The sequence below is a fragment of the Octopus bimaculoides genome, chromosome 6, assembly GCF_001194135.2.
Source record: "Octopus bimaculoides isolate UCB-OBI-ISO-001 chromosome 6, ASM119413v2, whole genome shotgun sequence".
Lineage (NCBI taxonomy): Eukaryota > Metazoa > Mollusca > Cephalopoda > Octopoda > Octopodidae > Octopus > Octopus bimaculoides.
In genome coordinates this window covers 89,229,992-89,254,444 of record NC_068986.1, presented here as the reverse complement: position 1 = coordinate 89,254,444, position 24,453 = coordinate 89,229,992, and the positions used below count along the sequence as shown (strand labels likewise).

The 24,453-nt window shown below is 34.9% G+C and overlaps 1 protein-coding gene across 2 annotated transcripts in view; it reads right to left on the bottom strand.

Annotated features, from left to right (window-relative positions):
• LOC128248155 (uncharacterized) overlaps positions 1–14,228 on the bottom strand; it is a 44,564-nt gene extending 30,336 nt beyond the window's left edge. For both annotated transcript variants that reach the window (XM_052968932.1, XM_052968931.1), the window contains exons 1-5: positions 14,126–14,228; positions 8,593–8,692; positions 7,984–8,069; positions 3,706–3,805; positions 763–854 (exon numbers count right to left, since the gene is read on the bottom strand). In XM_052968932.1, the coding sequence (XP_052824892.1) occupies positions 763–854; positions 3,706–3,805; positions 7,984–8,069; positions 8,593–8,692; positions 14,126–14,162 (415 nt within the window). In that variant the 5' untranslated portion in view covers positions 14,163–14,228. The remainder of the gene's footprint in view (positions 1–762; positions 855–3,705; positions 3,806–7,983; positions 8,070–8,592; positions 8,693–14,125) is intronic.
• Between the last annotated feature and the right edge of the window lie 10,225 nt (positions 14,229–24,453).

Sequence of the window (24,453 nt, the reverse complement as noted above, 5' to 3'; positions counted from 1 at the left end):
TATCAAGAATTATATTGGTTCTTTATCAATGAATGCTTGACGAACATAGTTCAACTACGGTGTGGCTACTTAATGTTTGTCACTTTCTCAATTCTGCTTCTTTTCCTTTAGAACTTCAGCACCTTACTGAACTATCGAAGAGGTGGAGGCCAATGATAAATGATGCCCTTGATGAACCTGCATGCACAGTAATGCTTTAGAAGGAAGAACATTAGAAACCTGATATTTTTCACATTATAAAGGAATTAGCTACGTGGATAAACTTATAAACTTGCAAAGTCACTCTGATTGAGTCTACATTTCTTGATTCTGTATTTATATTAGAAATCAACTAGATAGATACTAATCTGCTTTATTAAATATCCTATCAAATCTTTTCATAGTAGACATGCATCATTACTTCATCGTCATACGAATTATCGATCATGTACAGTACTATGTTGAGTTTTTATATTTTAGTAGGAAACTTCTAGCTGAGTCACGGCTTCTGTTACTCGTCGCACTTGTTGGAAAACACTGGTCACAGAACGTCACAACGACGACACTATAATTTCATCACTAGGCGAGGGCTCAAGGCTAAAATATTTACATAGGCAAAGACCATTGTTTCTTATTTTCAACTCTGAATTTTAGTGAAAAAATCGACATTATGAACTCATTAAGTAACCTGGAAAATGTGATCTCTGTTTCGTACATATTTTGTTTATACCCGAAAATTCATTTCTTAATTCAAGATTAAATGTTAAGAATAAAGTATCTTACATTTGCATTCACCGAAATATAAATTAACAAAGTGATCTTTGCATTCATAGTTGTGGATTGCAGAAGCACACAGCGCATACATGCGCATGCGTCTGGAAGATAAAACAAAACAGTGATTATCATTTAAGTGATAAGTGTGGAGATTATATCCAACCAGTGTTTCTAAACTATTTACCATTTGAAAATATCCTACAGTAATTACACCGTTTTAAATTCTGACTTGAAATTCGTTCTGTATCTGTTTTTTTCCGTTATTAGTCAAAAAAATACTTCATGAGGCGGGATTTATACCTTAAGCGGCTGCTGCATCAATTAATGTATCGCAATTATTTTGAATCCGTCGTCCACCTACTATAATATAATATAATATTATTGGTGCATTTCTCATGGACTGTTAAACAAACGAAATATATTGAGAAATATTGCTTATTTTGTATTCATAGTTACATCGTTTTAACAAAATCATGATTGACACAATCTAAAATCTTTGAATCATTAGTATAAATTTTATAAACAATTAGAATAGTATTTAAAAATCTACAGCTTACCTAGACTCCATTTGCGGTACAGTTTTGTTGTGCAGCATGGCGCTTAAAAACAATTTCCTTTAAACAATATTTCTGGACTTATAATCATAAAGCATTTTGCTAATTCAAAATATATTGTAGTATATGTATGCATCATTCTTAACTTTATATAATAAACGCCAATCCAGCAATTTAGTGTGTTGAAATACTATACTCGAAACAAATTTGACTTGTTCCCTGTAAACACTAGTACAAAACAGAAGTATCCGGGATTGCCAGAGTACCAAATATATAAAACATACCTTTGATAAACGTAAGTACCTTAAATTATAAGAAGTCTTTATATATCTTTTTTTGTATGAAGTACAAATATATATTTTATTGTGATATAATATATATAAAAATATATCTTATTGTAATACGGATACATACTTAAAATTTTATTTTTCATGTTTTCCCTAAAAAACCTTTAAAGAATCATTTTATTACTATTATTTTAACTGAAGAAAGTGCGATGTTTAGATGGCCGTCGTTATTAGGATTCCAAGTTTATTACATTTATGCTTCTTTAAATTTCTAAAATATTCATTCATAATGGAACAGCTAATTTTAAAAATGTTTTGAATATAATTTACAATTCATTAAAAATCATTAGATTGGTTCATAGAACACAATATTGCATATTATTTATAACATAAAGATTTTGAACGGAAGGAAAAAAAAGAACAAACTTCTGACTTCCGCTGGATTTGAGACCGACGACCAGAATTTGAAATCACAAATTTCAAATGACGGCTATCAATGTGCTTCAGGATACACTAGCAAAATATTTTGTGCGAAATTGATTTGTGTTCTGATATAATCACAGACATTGGCAGGGCATTTTAAGTAGACGTGAATATATGCAAATTTGAATATGATACAAAATGAAAGAGTAAAAGGTTTCTATATTCTTTAGTATTTGTAATCATATACGTATCTTTCGAAGATACGGTTTTTAAATGAGGTATTTTTTTAAAATTTAAGACATCTATTGTAGAAAACTCTTGGATCAAATCCCTTCTAGTATCTGAAATATTTTCTGAGGAAGGCATACCAAAAGCCAAAAGTTACACTTTCACATGAGCTGAGAGCATAACTTGAAGAATCCTATTTTGGATTGCATTCAGTAGTGATTATCTTACACGTCCAGTATGCTAGTTTTATTTTTCAACTGGACCAATGGGGTATGAAGATGTCAAAATGCAAAAAACATTGTGAAAGTGATATTTCAACGCCTCAGAAAGGCTATTGAAAGTATGTCGTAGCCTCACACAGAATTATAGAAATAATGAGAAATTTTCAAAACGTGCTATCCGAGCTCCCACAAACCTCGTTGTATAGGATGTAAATAGCACCATCATTCAACAGATACGAGTACAACCCAAAATTGTACTAGTAAGTTTGTACTTCAGTTGATTTTAATGCAATGCAACATGACCTTTCATTTCTCTTCAGCACACTGGTGTCCGCCATTGTAACCTGTAACTATCTTTCATCAAAGTATCAGAGCGCAGAATAGAAAAAATGAATATAAAAAGTAGCAAAGTAAAATATATAATTTACTTAAATAACAAATATGGCATATATGTGACACTCCATCTGTTACGACGACGAGGGTTCCAGTTGATCCGATCAATGGAACAGCGTGGTCGTGAAATTAACGTGCAAGAGGCTGAGCACTCCACAGACACGTGGAGCCTTAAAATAGTTCTCGGAGAGATTCAGCGTGACACAGAGGCTGGCCCTTAGAATAAAGGTACCATAGAAACAGGGAGAAAGAGTGAGAGAAAGTTGTGGTGAAAGAGTACAGCAGGGTTCGCCATCACTCCCTGCCGAAACTTCGTGGAGCTTTAGGTGTTTTCGCTCAATAAACACTCAAAGCGCGTGGTCTGGGAATCGAAACTGCGATCCTACGACCGCGAGTCAGCTGCCCTAACCACTGGGCCATTGCACCTCCACTTAAATAACAAATAATGCACATATGAAAGCGGCAATCGTTATAAAAAACTAGAAATATTCATCTTTCCACACGTATCTGCATTTACATAAATGATGCATGTAATAGATATAAAATGCCATACAAAAACACCAGTATATATAAAATTTTCTCTAAATAAAATTGAGTTTCTTAGTAAAAATGTATTTCTTCATACTAGCTGCCCAGCACAACAGCTAGTATAAAATATAAAAAACGAAAAGATCTGTCGTGTCACCTAGATGATTCAAACGCCGTGCTTTTTGCGGGGAAACATCAAGACAAACTCTTAAACATCTCCACTTATAGTTAAATGTTGATAAAACACTATAGTCGTTGATATATAGATTATAAATGTTACATGTAAAAATAGTAACAGAAGGGAGAAATTATACCTACCTGCAAAAATGCTTATCGGGGTTACTTCGAGGATGAAGAATTAAAGCATGTTTACATGTTTGTCTCGCCCTGTCCAAACAGTCTTCTGTCTCTGTACGTCCTAGAAATTTGATAAAAATATTTTTAAAACTCTTCAGTACTCTTACCATACTAAAGGACTATTTCATTTAAATTACAATATTTAATTCTGCTCTAAAGCAATGCTGTCAAATGACATTTGTAATACGTAATTTATCGATGGAAGAGATAAGTCTTTGTTTCAATTAGATGTTATGATAGTGTGCATTAAAGACAATGTGGTATGAATTGCTTTTTCATTTATATTTATTTAACGAAAAACAAAAGAATAATAAATATCATAATCATAAGTGAATTATAGGTATTATAATTATATATATTTTTTTCAGAATTTAGTGTGATATTTAGCGTTTTGAATGTTTAAAAATGTCGATCAATTTTACAATAATGCCTCCAAGCTCGGAGTAGTATATATCTATTTACATAACTCTGTTAAGATGTGCTTGTATTTTAAAATTTGTTTAATTGATTTATGGAGTTATACAGAAGTCTACTGCAGAAATAAACATTTTTCTAGGGATCAGGATCTAGTTGGAAGATGGGCATGTTGTAACATGATTTTTTGTCTTCATTGTGGTTCTTATTTTGAAGCAGTGATTAATAAGATATGTTGTTCAAGAAATATCTGATGCTAATCATGGCGCATCGAGTGAGGTTGATTATGACAGTGATAGGCTCCATAGTATTTTAATGATTATTTTATATTAAACATGTATAAAAACTATTAATATTTATCAACGTTACGAACTGAAATCTAGATTTCTCTCAGTTCTAAGTGGCATCGGAAAGCATTCTACTTCTTACAGCTAACTTTTATTAACAACAAGCTATCAGGTCATCCCATAAGTTCTGTCCGAATTTTGAATAAAGAGAACAAGTGATCAAATGATATATTTAATTGAAATTTAATCATCAACGTACTTTTCCTGATTATCTATGACTTCCTTCCATCTATTTACAAACTTTTTGATCCCAACAATGTAAAACTCTTGGTTTCAAAGCGAAGAACTCTGAAATGTCAGTTTCGACCTCCTCCTGGCTTGCGAAAGTTATGTCCCACAAATGATTCTGTAAACTACGAAACAAATGGTAGTCTGAAGGAGCAAGGTCGGGAAAATAAGGTGGATGAGGAATTTTTTCCTAACTAAGCTCTTCGATCTTCTGTGATGTGATCTTTGCAGTGTGGGGTCACGCATTGTCCTGATAAAACATCCCTACTTTCCGATTCACTAAAGTGGGTCTTTATTTCTTCAAAATTTTGTTCAAACGCTCTAATTGCTGACAGTAGACTTGAGCATTGATTGTTGCATTAGGTGGTAACAATTCAAAGTGAATTACCCCTTTGCAATCCCACCAGATAGAGAGAAGAACCTTCTTCCCATGAAGTTCCCTTATCGGTTGTGGTTGAGCTTTTTCCCTCTTACCAAGCCACTATTTACGACGTTTAAAATTTCGATAGAAGATCCATTTTTCGTCACCAGTCACAAGTCTATCCAAAAAGGGCGAAATGAGTTCGCGAGAATGGAGAGAAGTGTAGATGTCAACTCGGGAATTGCGGTTACTTTCGGACAATTCATGAGGCACCCATTTTCCAAGTTTAGGAACCTTTCCAAGTTGTTGAAGGTGACGATGAACAGTTGTATGGTTTGAACTAAGCTTTATTGACAATTCTTTAACTGATAATGCTGTATTTCTGTCAAGTAATGCCTCACTGAGCTTATCATAAAACTCAACTGGACGACCTGTTCGATCTTCATCTTCAAGGCTCAAATCTCCACTTCTAAATTTTGCAAACCATCTTCTGCAAGTTCTTTCATTCAAGCATTCTTTCCCATAAACTGAGTGTATGTTTCGAGTCGCTTCGGATGCAGAGATTTCTTTTTTGTACTCATAAAGCATTATGTGCCTAAAATGCTCTTGGGATACTTCCATGTTAGAAAGGGTTTTAATCAAAGAAATTTTAATTCTATTTTTCTGTAAAATAATATTTAATTACTTTAAATGTATGCAAATGCATAAAAATAATTTTTAATTCCATTAGACATTCTAAAATACTATTAAATTTCATTTAATTTTGAAAAAGGTAAAATCGGACAGCACTTATGGGATGGCCTGATATATATATATTTGAAAGAAAATGAAATATAACGCTAGACCGCAAATTGCCAGTTTCAGAAGTTTCTTTCGTTTTGTATGAAAAAATGTATTTAATGCGTCATTTCCAGAACATAAGAATACAAAGACACGTCCTACTACTTACTGTTTTAAAATATACGTACGTAAAGTTCCATTCCATTTCAGAAAATATAATCATCGGTGAAAGGTTAAAGCTACTCGAACTTTACAATTTAATTACTAATATGGTTTCATATACTGTTGCTCTCAGCGTGAGAAATATTAGTGAAAAAGTCTTCTATCGCGTCGTGATGAACGCAGTGTTGAAATCTCTGAAAATGCAAGCTGTTGTAGCTCGAGGCGCAATATTTCAAACTGCTCAGAGATGCAAACTCTGAATGTGCAACAGATATAGCTCTGTTATCACTACTAGTAAGGGTCCCAACTGGGAAGGCTGACAGGCAAGGAAATACCATCTCTCCGAAACATTTTACGGCCGGTGTAGATATGGTCATGAAGGACATTGACTGGTGAGAAACTAATACATAAATGATTAACAGGTGGCATTGTACTGATCGATGAAATTACAGACCAGCTGCAAACCATACGAAGAGTAGTGAGCAGTCATAGGTTAGCAGTAGGTCTTAAAATGAACTGCATTAAAACAAAATGCATGTGGTCGGTATATGTAGCACAAGGCCGGATAAAAGTAGGAAACAACGGAATCGAAGAGATAGAAGAATGACTCTTAGAACACACAATGAATATGCGCTGAGATATGGATGCGCGCCCGCAAATGCACACATACACACCTACATATATCGAGTGTAAAGCATCTCAATAAAGAACGAATCAGGATTCCATAAGTATGAATCTTTGCCTCTTCAGTGAGAAATATCGTCAGCGTTAATGAGAATGCTTCAAGAAGGCTTTCGGCCGAGTCTAGTAGAAAACATTCTGTAAAAAAGAATGTTTCCTACTAGACTAAAAGTGCAAGAAATACATACAGATTTGTACCAAGTTGGCACGCTCTTTCGTTGCTATTGTAGAAATCAGGTAGTACGCTCCCTTTGCTCTTATTCTTCAACATCGTCAAAGAACAGAATATAAATGATGACACTGGATGCCATTAGGGTACAGCCAGTATCGAAGGGGGTATCATCCAAATCTATGATTTTGTGGCGATGGACAGACAGAAAGGAAGAATGAGTCACCATGATAGAAAATAACAATTTTGTACACAAATTCAGTGATGAAAAATCCATACTCATCACTAAGCCAGACTTCTTCGGCACAATAGATATTTCTGTCCAAATCACAACTGCTGCAACAGTTCTAATATCCAAGGATTCAATGATACATGTTGTAAGAATGTTAACAGAAACACAGTACTCATTGAACCTCGTTGTCAATGACTATACTGATTAAATTAAAACGAATATAAATTCTCTGAAACAGTTCTTTCAGATCACATTTTTGCGAGGACAGGCACATTTCATCTTCCCATGAGCATGACAGACACAGTACTGTGTCTGCCACTATCTTTCAATTAGTGCAACGATACAGGAACTATTAATGATATATTACAGATTCCCATGCATCTTGCAGTTATTAGACTACATCCAAAGCGAGTAAGCAGCGAACACTTCCAATATCTCATTGTCTGACTTACATACTGAAGAAAATGAAGCTGAAATAGTATGGTACGTAATAACATTCAGTAGTCTTTTTTCCTTCAAGAAATTATTAGAAGAGTAAATGGAGAGATATGTGAAGGAAGAAAAAGATGTGTGGACAACAAAATGATTTTTAACAGGACATTCACAAGCACTGGAACAAAGTCATTCGCTATGGAACAGACTAGAGTACTGTCTGTCACGACAGTGTCAATAGAATACCACCAGAAATTGAGAGCTAAGCATTTGCGATAAATGCTTGCTCAGAAGTTCTGTTTTTAAAGGTTGAAACTTTTAGAATGTGATGTTGACGTCCCTGGATATGAAAATCACAATATTTTATTTTTCAGTATAGCTTGTTGACACCACATTTTGCCAACAAAAAATCAAATCTATGAACATATCTTACCACAGCATTGATCCTGAAAGGTTTGCTCGAAGTAATCTTCGCACTTTTCACCTGCATTAGCGCATCTTTTATATGCGACCAAACGACTGAAATATAGAGTATATCAATAAACATTGCTTTCAGAATGTAAAAAAATGTTTAAAATGTTTGGCAATATTCTGCATTATTTACATAGTGGATTTAAATTCTACAAGGGTTAATGACAGCTTTGATTGTCTGGCTGTATAACCATGGTAATATTCTGAGTTCAAAGCTGCCTAATTTTCCATTTATATTCCGGAATGGGTATAATAATTTGTAATAAATGTAAATCAGTAGATTGGTGTTCTGACTCCTACCTATGTTAGAAATCAGCTATATAATATATTAATTTTCTAGCAGTCGACTATGAGCGTTTTCACATTATTGCATTGAACATGTTCAATTACAGTCCAGTATTGAACCGAACGATGACAGTACACTATTGGAATACTACACTGAGTAACTATTTCTAGGTTTGTGTCAACTTAAAAATAATTAGTATTAAGCAGTTGATATTACTGTACATATAAAATAAATGTAGATATTACATGTAGAATAATATAAAGAAATGTAAAAATATATATATACTTGCAGTAGCCAGTGTCTGGGTTGCGTATGGGGTTCAGGCCTATTATACTGGGACATCTTGCATTGTATTGTTCAATGCAGTCGTTCGCCGTTGCAAGTCCTAGAAATTAGATACTTTGTTTCTTCACTCTTCCCAAATTGTACCACATTGAAAAAATATCATACAATTCAACATAAATTAAAGCTTTTAATTCTAGTAGGAATATATTTTCTTTAGCAGACAGAAAAAGTCCGGTAAAGATTTTCTTGGCGCTCTATAAATTCTGACAGCTGGCCGTTTTTGCGACACTTTTAAGCATCAATTTCGGCGTGATTTATTCGAGTTTCAAAATACTCATGCGCGATATGTTCCTGCTTACAATGTATTTATTGGGCAACGGTGTCATGCAGTAACAAGCCGAATTTGTTTTAAAATAGATTAGAGAATCTGTCCTGAAAACGGCAATTATTTTCATATGCACTATCATCAGGGACTGTATTTCTTGAACGTTTTATGGATACTTCTGAAAACGCAGAGCAGCAACTTAAGTACATTATTTTTGGGTATTTCCCTTGTCATTGACAGGAATTCCAACATTTGGGACAACACTACACTTTCATTCGATGTTAGCTGATGAAGTTATGTACTTCATAGACGAATTTGTGGATCTTATATCTCTCAAAGACTAGCCGATAGAGAAAGATATGTTTCAACCCATTTAGATAAATTACGTATAAACAGGAAATAGATGAGGTGTTTGAATACAGATGGTAAGCAGAATTTTTATGAATGATTTTCAGATGAGAATCAAAATTGCAGGTGACCATTATAGTATATATTTCCATGGGATTTTCGTTGTAGATATAAAATATAATTGTATTTTATCTATATTTGGAGGATAAATATATAATGAATACAATCAATATGCTTCAAGAATATTGTCTTTGTTCGGAAGTTCATGTAAGTGGTTGTGCATGTACTCTCTCTCTAATGCACATAAAAGGATCAAAATATCGTTCAGAACCACCTGATGCGCATTTAAACACTGCAATAAAGTTTCCGTCATTGACTGCTTTCCAACTAGTCTTCGATATTCAAATAGATGAGAACAGAAACCAAATTTCATGAGGTCGTAGAAAAAGTCTAGATATATTTGTGTACTGAATATTAATACATAAAATAGCTTTTTGCATTCAATTGCTATATAGCTATGCCACATGTACACACACACATTCTTACAGCGGATACAACTATGTAATCTACTGAAGGATGGAAAGTTAGCAGGAATTGTCAACATTCGTACTGAATTGTTGAATCACGCAGCAGTGGCCACAATAGACTTCTTTATAAACCTTTATTTATAACAAGTAACAGGTAACAATTTCGATTGCCGCTGAAATATAGTGCTTCTCAATAAAGTCAATCTGCAATTATATCAAACTGTTTCAATCAGAGAGACAAAGAAAGATACAGACTATAAAAACTTTGTTACCATAAAAATTAAAAAACAAGGGAGGTGACAATATGCACCACAGCCGAAATCCATCGCTAACATTAGAAGCTTTCACCTTAGCATCATTCAGTTGAACATAAACAAAATCCGGGAATTCGTATGGGGTCATTACAGCAACCACAAGTTGCTCATTAATTCCAAACTCGTGCAGGACTTTGCACAGCATGTCCTGCGCCACTCGGGCATGAAAGTATATATGCATGCATTCATACATACATGCTTACATACATACATACATACATACATACATACATACATAGATACATTTATATATCAGGATATTGCTATATGGTTGCGAAAAGAGGAAAAAACTAAACGGACTAGCAACATCTCCATCAATGACTTGACCGTTTCCCCTATATCTAATGAGGAATGTTACAAGTATCTAGGGGTGGATGAAAGCATATCTTACGATGGAACTTGTAACAAAACACGTGTCACTAAAAAATATTGCTGTCGAATAAAGAAACATTGAACCTCGAAACTCTTTGCATTCAATACAACATTGGTCCACAATATTTGCAGTGCCAACATTGTGCGCTGCTTGATTGGACGCTTGATGAAATCCGAGCCATTGATGTAAAAACATGGAAAATACTAACCAACACTCATAATTTCTACACCAAGAGTGAGCTGACCGCCTCTAACTAAAACGAAAACAAAACAGCACAGGCTTAACATCGATCCAAATTGCCTTTCAATGTCGTATCATATCTCTTTTGCAACATCAATTAACCACCAAGTATCGACGTGCATCGCTTAACCAAGTTTGCATATATGTGGATGATGACATCTAAGACTTGCAGAGCAGCTTCTTGAGCAGCGTTCCTTGTCTTAAAACTTAACATACATGTCAAAAAAAAATCATACAACTACCACAGTGTATCATCAGATGAAAAGATGAGCGTATATCAGCAGAATACCATGCATGGATATGTTAGTAGAAAGCTCCGAGACGATTGTTGCACTGATCATCAAAGCAGTCTATCATAGACCAACAACCAGATTACTAACTGTCACTTTGACGGGTATGCATTTGCAATCCAGGAACAGGAAATATCAATCAAACAACTGATGCGCAAAAGGGACCGAGACGCAGGAAAAGCAGCAAAATATGATATCCGATGCAGACTTTGCGGAGTTAACACCAAAGATATCACCTACGTCCTAAGCAGCTGTCCGAAAATGCCATCACAGTGTTATTTACTGATGAGACATGATGTTGTACCCAGGACACTGTATAATGAAATCCGTCGGAAGGATAACCTAGAGGACAAAGAAATAAGAATCCACAGTATGGCGGTAGCCATAGTCACTCATAATAAAAAAGGAGTACTGTTGGAATGTCCCAATGAAAGCCTCAATTTGGGACGGAGAACAGAGATTGCGTACAGTTGTGGAAATGGGCTGCCCAGGCGGATGTTAACATAATTACTGTCTAACATGTTCGGTAATAAAACTTCTGTATTTAACACTCGAATGGGGTGCTAGAATTTAACTAAAAAGAGGATGGTGACTTCATTACGAATTACTGCAGAACAAAAGTGAAATAGGCAAATGTGAAACATTCTAAAGTGCTCTCAGGATAAGGAAAATTGTACAGGGAGTAAATATTAAATTACAACTGGATACTAGTAGTGACATTTCAATCATTAGCACCGACACGTGGAAGAAAATACGGAAACATATGTTAAGATAAAATAGCAAAAACTGCACGTGGCGGGACGGGTGACAAACTACACTTTGTACGCGAAATGTTGGAATGATGTCACATTTCGAGGAAAAATGTGCATGTTTTCTTCGTAAAGGATGCTACTAATCTGTTTGGTTCCGACTGGTTGGAGTTATTTGATTTATGGGATCTCCCAATAAGCTAGTACTGTAAAAAAATAAATGAAATGCCAGTGACAGCGCATGGTATAAAAATGAAATCCGCAGAGGATAGTTACATAAAAAGAATGAAAGAAGCGTTGAAAAATAAGCAAAATAAAAATACAAATTCGAATAATTTTTCACTGTGCGACGATGTTCTAATGTACGCGCAAAGAGTGATAGCACCAACTGCACTACAGAAACAAGTATTGCAGGAAATCCACGTTGGAAACCCGGAAATGTCGAGAATGAAAATTTTCATGAGGAGCTATGTATATTGGCTGACAATGGACCGGGACATTGAAAACTGTGTAAAATCTTGTAGAGGTCGTGCACTGGCATCTAAAGCACCAACGGTGAAATACAAATGGTGGCCTGAGACGGTTAGTCCGTGGCCTAGGGCACATATCGACTACGCTGGACCGGTGAACGACGCATACTATCTAATCGTTGTTGATAGCGGCATAAAGTCGCCAGGGCGTGCAGGTGCAATAAGCCAACCGCAAAGACAATACAGTTCTTTGCTCGATGCGGTGTTCCAGACACGTTGGTATCTGATACTGGACACAATTTACGGGTACTGAATTCAAACATTTCTGCAAAATACATGCGATAGAGCATATTTTTACCCCCGGCATACCACCCGAGGTTAAACGGGGAGGTAGAAAGAGTGTTAAAAAATGCAAGGAATGGATGACAGGAAATGACGAAGCGCTAACAAAATTCTTGAGGATATATGGAGTTCACACCCAATCCGAATACCAGTTCAGGAAAGTCTCTGGCAGAGTTATTGCGCGTGCGAAAAATAAATCGATCTTCGATAAATTATAACCAGGACAAAATACATTTAAGGAAATTCAGAAAAGGCAACAAAACATTTCGAAATAGGCAATAAAGTTCATTTTAAGATTTACAAAAATGGTAACGAAGGCTGGGAGGTTTTGTAACTAAAAGATTAGGAAAAATGGTGTGCGTAATTAAAGGACAACGATGGGAACATAACAGACATCTAAACCAATTAAAGACGAGACATTAAAAAACGAAAGGAAATACCAATGAAAGTCTGGTATGACATTTTTGAGGTGCCAACAGCGGAAGAGATTGAGCCTCGTAGGAGCTGGAGTAGAAAGAGGAAACAGACTGTATGCTTCGAAATAATGCCAAAACGAAAACGATATTAAATTTGCCAGAGAAAAAAGAAAAGAAAATAGGAGAGGTGCTAGAAAATTAAAGAAAATAATATACATTTCAGTTGTTACGGAAGTTGAAGTCTCGAAAGGGTAGATGTTTTGATGAGAATCACGACGCCCCTTTGCGAGAAATAGACTGGACCAAGCGATTATGAATAACAGCGGTCGTAGTGAAGCTTGTGTGTTAGTTCGAGTGGAGTTCGCAGTGAAATTAGAAGGTGTCGATCGGTTAGTTTGTTTGAAATATTGATTGTCGGATTGTTACGTTATTATTATGACTGCATCGTTATCGTGTTTACTGCAACAACACCGATGCAGTATATCTAAACCATCAGTCACAAGATCGTGGCTGTACCACGACACTGGAGACGGAGAATACAACACATGCATACATACATACATACATACATACATACATACATACATACATACCTACATACATACATACATACATACATACATAATCTGTTCATGTTGAAATTCCAATGGAGGAGCCTTGGATCAAGGTTCTCTGTTGGCAAGAAGTCTTGAAATTAAACTGAACAATGACATGCATGCATACATACATAATACATACATACATACATACATACATACATACATACATGCATTGTGTGACGTTACCAGTAGCTAGGAGCATTCTAATATTTGGTTCTGTTTAATGCTTACATTGACTTTATATCTTAATTTGTTTTCAGTCTTACATACCGTGTTTCATATTTCGAATACATCATACATACATCATACATACATCATACATACATCATACATACATACATACATACATACATACGTGGGAAAAGTATGTGTGGGATAAATATATAAACTAAGCTAAATATTTAAAACTATGTATTTGCGAGTATGTGTAGGTGAGTGCGTATGAATATTCGTGTGAGTGTGTGTACGTGTACGTATGAATAAAATCAGAAATGGGATTATTTATGAATCTTAAAAATACTTTATAATTCCGTTACTTACCCGCGATTAGAAGACATATACTTATACAGTCCTTCATTATTGATAATCTTGTTGAACTTGAAACGTGGTGATGTTAAGCCCACACAGCTGCTGTAAACATTGGCTTATATAACAATACATGCTGTAACAGATGTTTACCTCATTTACACCTACTAAAGTTGTTATAAACGTATATTACGGTAATTTATTGTAGCGTTCTGTATGATTTAGATGATATTTGAAATGAATGTTTTGACAACTATAAACCCTACAAAATTGATTTAAGTTTTGACGTGTCTTGTGAGAGTCTCGAAAATGTACACAAGCATCATATTAATTGTGTTTGATGACAAAATATGTGTGTACATACATATATTTATAGGTATTAATCTATGCATCATCTCATGTACCAATCACACAATCACAATCTAATATAACGACATAATTCGTTATATATTTGAAATATGTCAAAACAATTTAATTCTTCTGAAATATATGTTACTTTATATATAATTTGTGTGTTAATTATATTTACTGCAACTTGCTAAAAAGCATATTTTGCTCTAAAGTAATATCTCCTTGTAGATACAATTTTCAGTAATCATACTGTTTCCATTTCTCTCAGCCGTTATTTTTAGATTAGCCTTCTTTCGAACTCAAGAAAATGCAACGTATAGCTGACCATGTGAGAAGAATTGTATCGGAACATATATTCTAATTTGTTGAAAAGTCTGTCCCCGGGCCTAGTTACACCTCAAGGCAAAAGTTGGCTTAACAGGAAATTGTGGTATTCTTGCGATCAGCTGCGTTGATCCTGCATAAGGACCACAAGCATCCTCACCCTCAATAACATTATCATGTAAACTAATAATGATGCAGCGTTTGCCATTGCAATGTTCATTCGTAGCATCGAAATTTCTCAAGCATTATGCAGCAGTTTTTCTTCAGCTTGGTAATGTATGGTGGAAACCCTGATGGTGAAAGTTGAAGAACTTGATTGCTGAAGAATTCGATTGGGTACAGAGTTTCATCAACTGTATCTGAGCTTCTGTATGTCTTTAGCTCACGAGGGAACTTGGGCAGAAGAAGATCATTCACAAATTGTGCTGCTTCTTCATCCCCCCCCCCAAAAAAAAAATTATACAGGGATATTAGAGAATTTTCATTTTATCAAAAAACTATTCTTTTAAACCAGTTTTTGTGAAGTTATTTTTAAGGTCACCATATACAAAATCACATAGATCTGAAAGAGTACCACTTTCAAAGCAGGGGTCATTGGGTAGTTTGATTTTGAATTCACCTAGATTTTTCTCATCTGAAATGTTACCATTTCCAAGGCGGCGAGCTAGCAGAAACGTTAGTACGCCGGGCGAAATGCTTAGCGGTATTTCGTCTGCCGTTATATTCTGAGTTCAAATTCCGCCGAGGTTGACTTTGCCTTTCATCCTTTCAGGGTCGATAAATAAAGTACCAGTTACGCACTGGGGTCGATGTAATCCACTTAATCCGTTTGTATGTCCTTGTTTGGCCCCTCTGTGTGTAGCCCCCTGTGGGCAGTAAAGAAATAAGAAATGTTACCATTTCCAACATCAAGAACGTTTTTAGCAAACACTCTTTCAGCAGAATGACTTTCTGTACGAAGTCTTAGACTGATTGTCACCTCCACTACTTCTACATGGTCAGAAAGAAAAGATCTCTTTAGTGTTGCATCAACAATTTGTGATCTGGCACCATTATTTTGAAGTAGAATATTCTCCTCTCGTGGCACCCTAACCAGTCGGTCATGTGTAGCGGAAACAGAATCATGTCTACATCTCCGTGCATATACAGACATCTGCTTCAGTCACTTTGCCCTGGTTTCATCTGATTCAGCTGCTCGTCTTTCTTTCTGTCGTTGTACCTTTGCTGCTAAATTCTTTTCAGTTGCATGTTTTTTTGGACGCCCCATGTTGAATTGCAAAATTCAAATGTGATATTTGTGTGATAACGAAATCAAACCTGAAGTTTGTGTGTTTATATTAGAGATACAGCGTGAGTTTTTTTGTGCATGTGTGTGCGTGTGTGTATGTGTGTGAGAGAGAGGGAGAGAGAGAGAGAGAGAGGGAGAGAGAGAGGGAGAGAGAGAGGGAGGAAAGAACATTGAAAACATTGAATGAAAATAAACATGAAATGAAACAATCGTTTAACTGAAAGCTCGTTAAGATCTATCTTGTTTAGCGTGCTAGAAATAGCAGCGATCACATAATTATTATTGTAAGGCTTATAGCATTCAAAGTAACTATACCAACGAAATCACTTCTTCATTAAAACAATATATATATACCGGTATATTAGAGAATTTTTATTTTATCAAAAAAATATTCTTTTAACAAACTTGGGAAATTGATCATATTCTTGAAATTGTGCTTCGTATCAAAGTTACACAGCTATTATTAAACTATCATTAATGAAAATAGAAGCTAGCGAGAATGAGAGACTGTTGTAAATGAAAACGTAAAATGTCGCCTGCAACAAATTAATATTGTTTACTATTAAACAAAATCTACCCCGCAGTGAATGCAATGAATATTTAAATTTGCGAGAAATTGGAGTTAAAAAATTCAAGAAACTTCAGAAATCGAAATTATTGGAAATTTCTTGGAACATGAATTTATAAAAAATATTTCCAGACGGTCAGGCTTTAAATATTGCTTTCTTTGAGCACTTTTAATAATTGTTACGTACCTAATTAAGAGGCAGCTTTCTCCATTATAGTATAGACTATAATGTGTAACGTTACTAGTTGTTAAGACCTTTCTAATATTTGGTTCTTAATGGTTACATTGACTTTATAAGCTGATTTGTGTTCAGTCTTATCGTGTTTCATGCTTCGAATAATTTCGTTCTGTTGAATATTTAGCAATACATATTCCATTCCAAATTTCTTCGGAACTAATATTTAATATTTGAGTAAAAATGTGATTAAGCACCACTTTATAACTATTTTGGTAGCTCCGCTTGCTATCTTGCGATTTTTTAATGAATATCGTATTATCACACATTATAATCAATTAGCTTCGATTATAATAAGCTCTCTCTTTTTCTCCACTGAAGATTGTTTGTGTAACATTTGAAACATTAAAATTTCAAAATCTGCAGTCTGATACGGATGCAAATTTCCGTATGTCTTCATAGAGATTTTCACGTTGCAGTTGAAAATAATTGAATAATTATGTTCATATATTCATTATATCTATTCCAACATTTCGATCATAATAATGACATTAATTTTATATCTTAAAGAGATATATAATTACATAAATTGTCAGGTATAATACACTATTTAACCACTTACAAATCAAAGGAAAGTGAACATTTTATAGTCTTGGTTTCATATTTTTGCACACTGCCAGCAATTTCGAGGCGGAGTCAAGTCGATTACATCAACCCCAGTGCTCTGTTGTTTCTTATATTATCAACCTGGAAAGGATGAAAGATAAAGTCAGCCTCGGTGGATTTGAACTCAAAATGTAATGACAGGCTAAGAATTTTTCCCAGCGTGTTAACTATTCTGCCTGCTCACCGCCTTAGAAATTTTTATAATAGTAACTTATCTCAGTACATTTTCCGAGAGATTTTGTGATTAAACTTATATTACATATAATTTTGGAAGGTTCACTTGCTGTGTCACGGGTTATTTATGTGACGAAAAGAAAAAAATAACAAAAATAGTTTAATTTTATGGATTATGTTCTTTCGTTTTTATATGATTTAATCTGTGATGTTAAGATCTAAAGAAACATACTATTATCCTATTATTTGTTTACAAGGTAATCTGAAGTGTTTGACAAAGTATAAATATTTATTCGTATGTACTAAATCCCAGATTATAAATTCAGTATAATAGTTCTTTTTTCTAGAATGCTAAAGCTGCGTACAAAGCATTTGAATATTTACTACCATCCATCAACTTCCCTCTACTGATGAATACATTACAATTTTTTATTAATTGCTGCAAAAGTTAGTTAACGTTGTACAAGAAACACTGCCCTAGTGTTAATCGAAAATAACAGAAACAATCACCGCATTACTCAGCCAATGAGATCTAATGTATTTATTACTGTAGCTTTGAAACATAGCAACTGTAGTTGATACTAGGAAGTGTGTCACTGAATTTAACGAGACATAGATAACACATACCCGCTTTTAGGACTAGGCACATATTTAGCTTTTACATGAAGTATATCTGAAACTCTCCAATTTTGGACGCCCACCGAAATACTGCAAGATCGAATAACGATGCAATTTTTGGAAAGTAGAATAAAACTGCAAAGTAAATGACACACATGGAATTATTGAAAAATCCAACTTTATTTTGTATAAATTTCAAAACGGTGCCATAATCACAGCTTCAGGACTAATTGCTAATTTGAATCTGATATGCAAAGCGGTTGGAAAAATATTTCAAGTATTACTATTGAAGATTTATTGAAGATAGAGAGAGTGTATTTATTTTATGTAATTCAATATTGTCTGTGACGGTTGGCTGAAAAGTTCATAGGCTGACTAAGATACTCTAATGGAATGTGATCAAATGATGTTTATTTTTCAGCATAGTTCCCCTTGCAGTCCACCCACTTCTATCGGTGTTGCAGTGCGTGTATCTCATTGGTGAAAAAGTTTTCATCCTGTTGGTTAAAAAAATTATCAACAATACATATGACGTCACCATTACTGCGACACCGATTCCCAAGCAAGTGCTTTTTCATCTTGAGGAACACATGATAGTGAGGTGGGGCGAAATTAGAAGAATAGAGAGCGTGATCAACTAGTTCAAAAACAGTCCAGTAGAACAGCCATTGAAACCAACAAGTTGTGTACTGGAGCATTGTCCTGATGTAAAAAGACACCTTTCGTTAGTTTTCTTGGCTGTTTCATCATGATATATTTCCGCAACTGCCTCAGAAAGTTGAAGACAGTAGTCATCTCTTATCCTGCAGATAAAACGATCTTGGTCTTCTTTGGATTGTCTCTTTGTCTCTTTGTCTCTGGCTCAAAGTGAAACCGACATTCATCTTGACTTGGGAAACTTTTAAGTAAATTAGCTGGATCTGTGTCAAATAATGTTAGATTTTCCCATGATGTGATCATCTCAGTGCCCTTTAATCAGGTGTCATAAGACGTGGCACCCACTGAGCACAAAACTTCATCATGCCAAACCTTTGTGCAGAATACTTTCAACTCTCCCATGGAATATGTTAGTAACATCAGCTTTATTTATAGTTAAGCTCTGTTTTTCATCATAACGTGCTGATCACGATCAATGTTCGGTGGCAGCAGATACTGGATGTCCAGACCTTGGGGTATCTTCACCATTCTCCCTTTCCCTCCCAAATTCAGATTCAACTTTTGCACTACTGATAAAGTTGAAGCGTAATTCCCAAGTGTAGCAACCATGTCAGCATACGAGCTGGGGGTCAGGGTTAGGGTTAGGGTTCAAGCTACAAGTATCAAATCTTGTATTTGTTCGGTAGTTTTAACCTATCCTCGGTTTGTGATATTTTCTCTATTATCGGACAACCAGTTAGCATATCATCATCATAAACTCATTATAGAATTGTATTTGACCATTGGTATGGTTTCTTCTATTTTGAACTTCATTTGCTTCTACCGATCTTTTACGAATGTCAGACTCTATCACTCATTGGCTTTAAACGGCATTCTCTACCAAGTAATTAATTCACCCTGTCTATCCAGAATTGTTTGCACGTGCTTTTGGTCTCCTTTTTGCATTTCTATGTCATTTATGACAGTTTTCGTAGGTGATTTTAATTTAGCCGGGTTTTTTTCTGAGCAATCTGGTGATCTGATCAGCATGTCGACAACAAGCAAATGCGACTGATACTCTGCAACCTATAAGCAATTCCAATTCCAAGACGACGCCCGCGTGCTGTGGAATTTCTGTTTCGAGAACTGCATTTTGAAATTGTTGTAGTAACTCTTCATCGAATCCTTAATCTTCTCTGGTATTTAGAAATAGTCTGTTGCTTCCACCCACAATTTGTGTAATGCAGAACCATAAACATTGGGCAGACCAAAACATAAAGCATTCAAATCCCTTTTATTCCTCTTTGCGTATGTCTTTAGTCCCAAATTTAAATTTCGTGTTCCACACTCCCAGAAGTTCCTGGGATTCCATCCTTCAAAACACCTTTAGCAACATTGCTAGTATTTTGTAAATAAATAGCGGTTCTCTTAGCGAGTAACCCCATATAAATCTTCCCGTCTACCTTCAGAATGGAAATTGGTCTGAACCGGCCAATCAATTTCCCTTCAATCGTGCCCCAGTTTACATTTCCAGCAAGACTCTACAAGTTGTAGGTATTCGTTCATTTTGTATGGTACATCATCACCTCGAGATGCTCTCTTCACTTTTGCGTTCTTCATGAATTTATATACTTCTTTCTTGTTGAGATCTCTAAATTGAAATTTCACTCATAATTTAGTTGGTTGTTTTAAATAGTCCATGAGTAGGAACGATTGCTCTAATTTTGAGTCATTATAGGTCTCTTTTATAGTCTATCCAGCTCCTCTTTAGTCCTATTTAGACTGCTGTTCCTTAGTAACTAACTGCTCGCTCATCCGTTTAATCTTATTTTTCTTTCAACACACCTAACATTTCTTAGCATTGTACATAACTTTCTTTAGACCTTCATAAACGACCAACAAATCTTTTTCTCCTAGGATCTGGTCTATTTCTAGTGCTCATTTAAGTTCTTCTATCATCTTGTTTTATCTTTCTTTATCGCATACTTTCGACATCTATGCGAAGGAAAAACGTCGGAATAACTATCAGTCTTTACAAAAATGTCTGTGATAATTTATTTAAATGTCCTGAGTGATCTTTCAGTGTATTACTATACAGATTTGTACAAAACAAATCTGTCATATAGCCACAGTTATGTGTATACAATGTCCTTCAGTAACTTCATGGCCTGAATAATAAAACGCTAAGCATCCAACACAATAACGAAATATTGTGAATAGAGAAACCTTCTACTGTCTTCGATTAAGGTTTTTATTGAAATGAAATAGACTTTTACATGCGTGTGAACATTCACAATATCTCTTCAATATTTCTGGAAATAATGTTTCGCAGGCCAGGTGCATATTCATGATGTGATTTTATTTTGTAAAATTTAAGTGTCTATTTAGGTGTTATAGATTTTATACTGTTTATTAGCCAGTTCAATAGTCTTTGCATTTAAAATGGATTTCCACTCGCTATGACAATATGATTTTGTCGTTTCTTCAGCATTACATTTATTATATTTTCTATAACCGTACGTTTCTCAGTTAATAATCAAGTCAGAAGACTATGATTTCATCATTGTCGTATAAATCACAATTTAACCACTTTTATTGAAAGCAGAACATTTTCTAATATTAATTCATTTGTGTATATCTTCGGAGAGATATTGTGATATTTTCAGTGGTTCACTTGTTCCAAGCATATACTTGTTCCAAGCACCGTAGTGCTATAGTATACAATCGTTTGCTTTTTATGTTTAAGTACCCATAAGATCCAGAATTTCACAGTAAGGTCTTGCAATTAGTTTACCAGGTGATCCGAAAGTGTTTGATAATGTATAAATATAATACTTTGATTGGTATGTATTACATGTCCTATTTTAATAAACATAATATATGAGTATTTTCTTCAGCTCATACACATCTCACTACTCCTTAACAAAATAAAGCTTTTCGTTAAACGCTATAAAAGTTAGTTATAGCTGTACAAATAACGCTTCCCCGCTGTTAATGGAAATAATAGAAAACATCCACCACATTGCTCGACCAATGACGATTGTCTAAAATATGTATTACTGTACTTTTGAAATATAGCAATTGTGGTTGATACAGAGCAGTGTAACATTGGAATTAACACTAGACATAGACAACACAAATCTTCCTTGAGGACTAAACCCAGCATAATTTAGTCCCCACATTATGTATATCTGAAACCCTTCAATCAATAAACGTTGGTCTTGACCTCCATTGAAATCCCGCAATATCAAATAACAATGCAATTTTTAGTAACTATCCTTATTCGAATAAAACTGCGAAATAACAGACACACAAGGGAAATCTTTCAAAATCCAATTTTATTTCATGTAAATTTCAAGAAATAGCCATAGTCACAGCTTCAGTATTGTTGGTTAATTGGAATCTGTCCTGCAAAAGAAAACGGAAAAATATACCTTTAAGTATTTCTTTTGAAGAGTGATTTAAAACAGAAGGTATATTATTTTCTATAATTCAGTATTGTCTGTGTTATTTTGATAATGACTTTGCTAATTGTTATGTTTTAGTTGGCAGTGATATTCTAGTAACTATGACAGCTGTTCCAGCTGTTGGAGTTAAAGTTACCTAGATTATGATCACTATTTGGTTCCTGAAATATTTCAGTGGAATCCTTTCTATTGCAAGCATTCGGTTTTCGGTTTGAGAATATCTCCCCTCCTTCACCGTCTTCCCAACTACTCTCAGAGGCCTTGAAACGGTCAAGGGATTGTCTTCTTCCTGATTATAAAGCTTAAATTATATCATATTGCATCTACGTGAAGTGTTACTGCATTGCGCTGACATTCCATAAACAATTTCGTTACAATTAAAGTTAACTATCTATAGGATAAGGCTTGATATTCTGTTTATATCCCTTTATATCACTGCATTAGTGGTAATACAGACATATCACATTACGGTGAGATATTAAATACATATTGAATGTATGCTATTCATGTTTGGTATTATAGTACTCCATACAACAACATTAATATTACACTGCTGCGACAGAAAACATATTTTGCTCACACTAAACATAGGCAGCTCTCTGCTACAACTCGCACACCAGGATAAATAGAGCAAGAAGTAAATATATACCCGGGTACCTACCCTATTCGACTAGATGAGATGTGTCCTGTTGGTGACTAGACAGGAGTAGTTCTTGGGAGAAAGAACGATTAGCATATACAATGTAAGAACACCGGAGAGGCACAGATCAAGGAATTATATGTATTTTGATTTAATGGAGAGGAGAACTGGCTTATAATGTGACACAGTCTACAGTCAGCATATCCATCAAGAACATTTTAATCGGATATCAGAACTTTATGTATTCTCATGAACAATCTGCTGCAGGCAGATCCTTTCATATTTATAGCTTTTTTTAATATTTTCATGGTGATATCTACAGGCCTATGTATACAAATGTAGTGCAATCTATGCATGCTTGTAAAATTATGCCTGCGATGGTGCAGTGCACGCACTGATAGAATGTAAGATAGTGAAGAAGGAATGGATTAAAAATTTCAAAAATGTTTGGTGCAAGTTCTAATGGAAACTGAATTTTGTGTAGGACAAAGAAAAGCTGAAAAACTCTGTTCTAAACGTCACTGAAGGTTTCATACCAGTTTCGAATATTGCAAAAAGCGATGGTCATCATACTATGAGGAGATCTAATATAGTAGATAATGCATCCAATAATATAGGTCGTTCTTCTACCGACCGTCTAACCTCAGTCTCTTTGCGTATGTCCCCTACCCCCTGACAATAAAATCCAGTTAGTGAATCAGTAGGTTACTCAACTAGAACGTCACCGTTGTAAGGATATTTCCTTTATTTGTCTACTCCGGTTACCATAATATCTAAGTTGTCTTGCACAGAATTCTGTAATGCAGTGGAAGTAACTATTTGTAACTGATAATACTATCAGGAAGATAAATCTTGCAAGCAAAGATAATATCACAGAAGCGCAACGAGCAGGTATCGGGGAAGATAGAAGTATTACTGATTAGATCGTCAAATATGCTTTCTAGCATGTCATCATGGACTTCAGAAATGGCGGTTTTTGGGACATTATGAAAAGTGTAATTTATTCTAGTAATACTTTTACGCTAAGGCTTCAGCAAAAAACTTAAATCTGCGCAACATCAGGTTGAGTTGACACCCTCTCCTTCCGCACCCTTTTGTTGGTGTGGATTGTAAGCGATAGCATTTAAAGATGATATAAGTGCAGTTAACTTCGGAAAGAATATATGAAAAAAAACTACAATACGTGATTTCAGTGGATTATATAACAAACAGTGTGGATAAAGTAGTTGAATTAACGGTACCTTGCTAATGTCCTCAAGAAGCTTGAACACAAATATGTACAAAATACCCCTAGAACAAACTCCACGCTTTTCCACAGAAACATTTATGTCAAAATGAAGATACTGGAGATAAATAGCAGATCAAATAATTGGAGGCAGATATTATCGATCAAGGATCAAGACCGAAACTCCTGGGAAGAAAAGTACAGAAAAAGC